The sequence below is a fragment of the Lactuca serriola genome, chromosome 5 (assembly GCF_051521515.1).
Source record: "Lactuca serriola cultivar US96UC23 chromosome 5, Lser_US96UC23_V15, whole genome shotgun sequence".
Classification (NCBI taxonomy): Eukaryota; Viridiplantae; Streptophyta; class Magnoliopsida; order Asterales; family Asteraceae; genus Lactuca; species Lactuca serriola.
The window spans coordinates 290,121,044-290,129,004 of record NC_136412.1 but is presented as its reverse complement, the minus strand read 5'-3'; the positions used below and the strand labels follow the sequence as shown (position 1 = coordinate 290,129,004).

Genomic DNA, 7,961 nt, shown 5'->3' with positions numbered 1-7,961 from the left:
TATTGAAATCTGTATTATTTGTGAAATCTGTATTATTTCGTCCTTTTTCAAATAATTGAACATTTTTAAAATAACTTATTATTCTTGTATTCGGATAGCATAGATCTTTATATATTAATCATTTAATTATTAGAGGTGCATGTATCTGAATAATGAATAAGTGAAAATAATGCTTATTTATACATAAAAGAAAATGCTAATGTGGAAAAATAAATCGATGAGATGATGGAATGAGATATTATGACGGAACAAAAACAAGCTTGTTAGGTATTAAAAACATAGTTTTTGCAATAATTTAAATGGTATTGATTTTAAATTTCATATTTACTCTATATGGCATTTAATGTATTTGATGTTCAATGGTTATTGAATTTTTCAATGGAAAAAGAAAAGTTTTTATTTCTTAAATATATATTATAAATTAGTTTTTGTAATCTTCCATTTCCATTGAACTTCATTATAAAAAAATTAATATAACTGTATGAAATATAAAAAAAAAATATGTGAAAATCCATTAAATGAAATAGTTGAACACTATGAGATTAAATGAAATGTGCATGTTTTAGAAACTATGTCAATAAAGACATAATAAAAAACTGCGTTTGTGAAAGGAAAGAACTATATTTGAATATGAACAAGATTATAAAGTCTACTCATAAAGGTGTTGCAAGCCTCTATCTCAATGTTGGTATGCAGGAAAATAAAAGAATAATAATTAATAGGAATTCAAAAGGCAATAAAACAAGTGGTTGCATATTTGAAAATGTCTTTTTGTGGAACCCTTCTCTCTCTCTCTCTCTCAATATCTCTCCTTCATATAAAACCACCTTAGCCATTCTTCATTTCATCCTAAGTTTTTCTCTCTTCTCTTCTCCTTCACCCCCATTTTACTTGTTCCTGGAAGAACAAGAAACCATGACTATCAAGAAAACAGCAATATCATTCTTGCCAAATTGTTTCAAGATTCAAGGATCAATTCGTCCATTGAATAAACCCAAAAAGAAATCCGCTATTGCATCTCATAACTCTTTCCCGAGGATCTCTTTTACGGATTTAAGCAGCTCTACGATCTCCGAGGATATATCAAATTCACTCGCTGGTTCTAATCTCCATGTGTTCACCCTAGCCGAGCTTAAGTTAATCACACAATCGTTTTCTTCATCGAATTTCTTGGGTGAAGGTGGGTTCGGACCAGTTCATAAAGGGTTCATTGATGATAAACTTCGGCATGGTTTGAAGGCTCAGCCTGTGGCTGTTAAGCTCCTTGATTTGGAAGGGTTACAAGGCCATAGAGAATGGCTGGTATGATCCTACTTTCTTGAGTATACCATATACTATTTTATAGTAAAATATATGTTTTAAAGATTAAGATTAAGAAACCCATTAACATATTGAAATCATTTTTATAACATTTTACCTCGTTTGCAACAGACGGAAGTGACATTTCTTGGAGAATTGAGACACCCGCATTTGGTGAAGTTGATAGGATTCTGCTGCGAAGATGAACACAGGCTACTTGTCTACGAGTACATGCCACGAGGCAGTTTAGAGAATCAACTCTTTCGAAGTAAGTTCATTAATTAATTTTTGCAAAGTATTACTATTATCATCGTTAATTATTAGCCATCAAGTTAGTGCATGATTTGGAAATTTTGCTTTATAGTATTTAAATACACGATAATTCAGTTCTTGGTGTTGAAATATTCGTGCGTATCATCGTTTTCTGTTATATATTTTAATATGTGATCTCAGTTCGGACTTGTTAAAGTAACGTTTTAGTGGGTAACTCGATATTATTATATAGCATGGTGACAAAGGAAACTTATTGTATATGCATATAATATATAATGAAATATCAAATGGAATTATAAAAAAGTCTTGCAAGTTATTTATTTATTATTAATAATGTGTGTTTTTCTATGGATTGTTGACAAGTATTAGGGCAAGGAATTGTTCTTTGTCTTCCAAACTTTTGACTTTTTAGAAGTTTACAGGACAGTTTACCAGCTCCGTGACTTGCATATGTTAACTCTTAAAGTCAAACATTGTTTTTGCAAAGCAACCTTACATTATTAATGTTAAATAAATATAGATATGAACTTCTAGAAGTCTTTTATTTTATTTGAACTTTTGTTATTTCAAAACAAAATGTCGCACGTTTATCTAATTTATCGGGTATGAATTTTCAGGGTATTCAGTGTCACTCTCATGGTCGATAAGAATGAAAATCGCATTAGGCGCCGCGAAAGGGCTTGCGTTTCTTCACGAAGCGAAAAAGCCTGTTATATATCGTGATTTCAAAGCATCAAATATATTATTAGATTCTGTAAGTTTTTTCTAATCAATAGTTGATAGTAATTCTTTATCAAAATAAGCGTAATTTCTAATAGGTTTTATGTAACTTTTTATTTATAGGATTATACAGCTAAACTTTCGGACTTTGGACTTGCAAAGGATGGCCCTGAGGGAGACGAAACACACGTTTCTACCCGAGTTATGGGTACACACGGCTATGCTGCCCCCGAATACCTCATGACAGGTAATATAAATATATTTATGCATTAACACCCTGTTCCCGAGTTCAACTTAATAAGGGAAAAAAGGAAATTGATGAAAATGAAAAGAAAATAAAAGAATTTGATGTTCCTGAGTTTTATTAAAAGAGAGAAGTGGAAGGAAATTGAATGATTATTTTCTCTGCTAACTTTCCTTCCGATTTGAAAGTATTTGGAAAGAAAAACAAAATGTTTAATTTTCCTCTTACTTCTCTCAACTCAGGAACAAAAAATACAAATTTATTTTAGAGTAAATTACACGAATGGTCCCTATGGTTTTGGGTAACTTGCGCATTTGGTCCCTAATTTATTTTTTTAACTCGGAAGGTCCTTATTGTTTGTTTTTGTTACGCGCTTGGTCCCTGTCATACATAAAAAGACTATTTTGCCCTTGATTTTTTTAATTTATTTAAATAAACACACCCCTAACCCCACCCCTCTCACCTTATCTTACCCACCCCATCATTTTTTTCCTATTTAAATAATAGTCGTTTTAGGTAAGACAGGAACCAAGCGTATAACAAAAACATACAGTAGGGACCAAGCGCGTAACAAAAATAATCAGTAGGGACCTTCCGAGTTAAAAAAATAAGTTAGGGACCAAACACGCAAATTACCCCAAACCATAGGGACCATTCGTGTAGTTTACTCTTTATTTTATTTCATTTCTCTTCTTTTCTCTCCTTATTTTTTTCCCTTTATTTTCTTTTCCTTACTAAAACTCGGAAACTAGGCATAAGTCAACTTGTATTTTTATTACACAACCTTTATTTTTGTTACGATTTTATTAAATATTGAATATGTTTTTTTCTCTAGGTCATTTAACTGCAGCGAGTGATGTTTATAGCTTTGGAGTTGTACTGTTGGAGCTTCTAACAGGTCGGAAATCAATGGACAAGAGTCGTCCAAACCGTGAGCAAAACCTAGCCGACTGGGCTAGGCCTCAACTCAAGTGTCATCGGAAACTCAACCGAATAATAGACCCGAGACTCGAAGGGCAATACTCGGAATTCGGATTAGAAAAGGCAGCCGAATTGGCTTATCAATGTCTTAGCCATAGGCCTAAAGCAAGGCCAAATATGAGCACGATTGTTAAAACTCTCGAGCCATTAGTGGACTTCAACGATGTACAAATTGGACCCTTTGTGTACACTGCTCCAAAAGAAGAGAAAAAGGAAAGTAAAAAAGATGTGAATGGACATCATCATAGCCATAATTATGAAAGAAACAGGACGAAATCGCCCTTGTCTCCGCATGTAGTTCATTCGGACCCAAATGTACATCATCGGAGTGTCGGGTTGTGGCCTAGTTCTCCAATGCAACAACAAAGATTAAAAAGAGGATAGATGATGGATTTGGAAATAGGACAATTTATTTTAGCTTATTTAAGTAGCTCATGTCTCCCATAGTATAATTTCAAGATCTTGAATACGAATTTGAATCGTGCATATGAATAATGTTCAAAAATCATGGGACATACATCAAAGAGCGGATGACGTCAAAAGCTACGTTTTTGGTGTGCATAGGAGATATGTAATTGTGTAGATTAGAAATTTTCTTGATTGTGTGGGTTGAATCATCAAATTTCTTTTGTTTTTTTATTTATTTATTTCAAAATATATTAATAGAATTGTATATGGAAGGTAAACTTCCTAAAGGAAATTTCTTTACATATTCGCAAAAGCAATTAAATTATAATTTAATATTACTTAGTCGTGTCATGCTAATTTGTATATCGGTCTTGGTTATGTTGGATATTAGTGAAGGAACTCGATAATAGAAAAAACATATAATGTTAATATTACGTTAGTTTATATCTTTTGTTTGAAACATACGTAACTATAATTGTAATTATACCTTAGTCCTATAAGATTCGTGTAAGGGGAGGTGAGAAGTCAGTAGCCATAAATACTTCTGTGGATGATCTCATCTCCTGCAAAAGACGTGTTTTTTAAATATATTAATGATCTCAATTGTTTATATTTTATAACGGGTGCATATTAAAATATATATTTATAAGTATGTACATTAATGAATAATCACCCGTGCACAGCTCGCTCAAACGATGTGTTTAGTTATATTTCAGAGCATTCATAATTCAAGTTCAATACAAAAGAAAAAGAGTGAAATGACATGACATTTGATAGGGGTTTAATGCATTATGGATATTTTTTAGTGTGAGATAATTGAAATGTTAAAGGTGGCTTTGTATCCCCATTCAAATGTCGATTGTTGTTTAGATAGGTTTCATATTATTTTTGTTAATTAGAAATGCATTTTAATAGTATGTTGATTTGATAATCCATTCAAGTTCAAAGATTTATAGTATATTCTAGAGGTTCAATGATTAAGTTGTAGAAAAGTGAAATGTAAATATATCAACACATTAAACTTTCAAGAATTTAATAATTATAGATGCCTTTTATTCCACAATCAGGATAATAACTTCCTTAACCATTAATAGAAAAATTACTATTCAAACGTGTTGTAAAATAATAATAAAAAAAAAAATTAAAAGTTCTGAACAACATTAAATTTTTATAGGATGCATGACGTTTGATTATTTTCTACGGTCTCCATCTATCCATTGATAGTATAATTTTCCTACATTTGGATAAAATCGAAAAGAAAGATTGGGTCCCTGTGAAAGAAAATGTTAAATATCTTTCTTCTTTTTCTTTTAGAAAAATCAAAAACAGATATTAGGTTAGACTTTCGGGATGAGTTTTTGAACCTTTTCATTGGTCAATTTGTTGAAATGGACAATATGACTTTGTCATTATGTACTTTATGTATGTACATATTTTTTTTTCCATAAAATGTAATATATATTTGAGATTTAATATTTTTTTTATTGTAAGCTGGATTTAAACCCATGGCTTTAGCAAGAAATATGGAAAGCACAAGTAAATATTTTCAAATTGATTCATATATTCATTGACAAATGACAAGATACCCTTATATATTTCGTGATAAGTGGTTGCAAAATAAAATTTAAATAGTCTCTTTCTATCTTCATATTCATTAGAACAAAATAAATATTAAAATGACTACTGTTTGCGAAACAATTCTACTTTAACGAAATTATTATCAACAACCACTGTATTTTAACATACGAGAACAATAAAATACACATATTTTGTCCAAATTAACAACAAATATTACAATTTGACTAGAAAATATTTGAAACACACGCGAAGTGCTTATGGATTCAAATGAGTTAATATATTTTGTCACATATATTTACATAACTAAATGCTTCCCAGTGGTTCTTAAGATGGACCGGTTCAACGAAATCACAAATTGAACATGAAAAAAACGAAATATAAAGACCATTAATTTCTCTTCTTTTCGTGGTTCGCGAGGAATTTTCACAAAACATTGGTATATTTGATCGTTAATTCAAAGAAACTAAATACAATCATTTATGATATAAATGCTTAAAATTTTTTTATTATTCTAAAATTAACACTGTCATTTATCCCATTTGATCGAAAGTACATTTAAATACTAACTTTTTTTATTATCTAAAATTAACACTATAATTTATCCCATTTTCCTTATCTTTTTACATTCAAGCCTCACTTTTTTGTATGGAGTAAAATACCATTTGTTTTTTCTCACATGTTTTGTCCACCTTTGAAAAGTTGATAGGGATCATCCATGATCCTTTTGGAGAAATTACACTTGTGGTCATTGGTCCAGATAAAAAAAACAATTTACCCTTTTCCAATCTTACGAAAGAAGACTTTGCATTGTTATTGATGAGGTTCATGTGGGTGATAATTAGCTTGTTGCACCTTCACCATTTTAATGTATCAATTGCCAATGAGCACTAAAATATATGGAGAAAGGATTGGTGGGAGGAAGACGAGTAATGGTGCATTTAAGAAAGTATTGGGAAAGTTGTAACTCAAATTTAATATATATATATATATATATATATATCATTATAATAAAATGATTAGTTCAAGGATTAATGAGTTAATTAGTAGACAGTTATGAGGTTTAATGTCCAAATCCGTCACCTTCATTGGGGAAGTAAAATTCGAGCAAATGAAGGGGCTTCATCAGTTATAAATGTAGACATTATATATAGTTTGAGAAATCGAGTGAAAACCCCATTGAAATTGTAAGAAGCGACTGAGATTCGAGAGAGAATTCAGAGGTAGAAGGTTGCAAAGATTCTCGGGATTCAAATTGGAAATTAAGGTATGTTCTTCAATTTAAGCACGATGCAATCACTTAATTAGGTCTATAGGTTCTCATTACGTGTTTAGGTTCTGCATAATGTCTCAGTTCGGCCAATCATGATCTAGTCGATGGAAATTTGAAATGATAAAATATTCGGTAGTAAAAGTTTAACTGAATCGTGATTTGGATTGATTTCTAAAAATTGCTTATTGTTATATGTTAGTAAAAGGTGGAGAAAATAAATGGTGATTTTATATAATTATTCAGGTTTAATTTGGATAACATATAAAGCTCTAACAGCTTGATAATGGCAGTAAAGAAAAACAAAAAGAAACATGTAAAGAAAAAGATGTATTCGGATCTGTTTGTTTTATTAGTATTTGAATAAGAAACGAAAATAAAAAGAAACAAAGGACGCCGGGAGTAACATTTAAGAAAATGGAGTATCTGACAAGCTGGTTTCACATTTTTTTACTCAAACCTAATTGAAATTTATAAAACTGGTCCCTAAAGTTTTCTAAAGTTTTGATAAACTATTAGATAATAGTTCTTAGTGTTCAACGTTTTATTTCTTTAATTGAAAAACTAAAGTTATAAGAATGGTCCTTATAGTTTTAACAGTTTGCTGATTTTCGTTAAAATTAATTTTATTATTATATTTAAAACCATAAGTCTCATGTTTTATTGATTTCATTTTTATACGAATATTGATTTTTAAGGAGAAACTTTATTTTGGAAATGTAAGGATAAAAAGAAGAAAACATATATTTTTACACCAAAATATTTCGAACTTTTTAACGTAAATGAATAATCATTAGTTGGTCGAATGAGACACGTAGATGATTGAATCAAAATAACTTATATGATATTTTCTAGGATTACAACCTTAGAAAAAATTGTTGGTGGAATGTAAGGTGCATGTAGCGCGACAAGACTTAGTTAAGACCGAGATGAGTTTTTTTTTTTTTTTTTTTTTTCGTGTTTTATGGTTGCTCGCATATAAATGTTTATCATGTGGTTTATATGCGGTTTTTCAATTATCTATTCACAGTATATTTTATGATAAGTATGGTTGTGTGCAAATGTTATTTTGAGTTGATTATTTATTGTGCGTTATTTTTTTGTGACATGTTTAGTGGAAATGAGTGAGGTGTTTAATCGTTGTGAGCATTACCGATGTGTGTGATCGGTGGGGATGAGAATTGAGAATTA

At 30.4% G+C, this 7,961-nt stretch overlaps 1 protein-coding gene across 1 annotated transcript; it reads left to right on the top strand.

Moving 5' to 3' along the window:
• Positions 1 to 774: 774 nt before the first annotated feature.
• LOC145054614 (serine/threonine-protein kinase RIPK-like) lies at positions 775 to 4,156 on the top strand. The gene is made up of 5 exons (XM_079002847.1): positions 775 to 1,302; positions 1,432 to 1,567; positions 2,190 to 2,326; positions 2,416 to 2,539; positions 3,372 to 4,156. The coding sequence occupies exons 1-5, from the start codon at positions 916 to 918 to the stop codon at positions 3,899 to 3,901; spliced, it is 1,314 nt and encodes a 437-aa protein (XP_078858973.1). The 5' UTR covers positions 775 to 915; the 3' UTR covers positions 3,902 to 4,156.
• Positions 4,157 to 7,961: the final 3,805 nt, after the last annotated feature.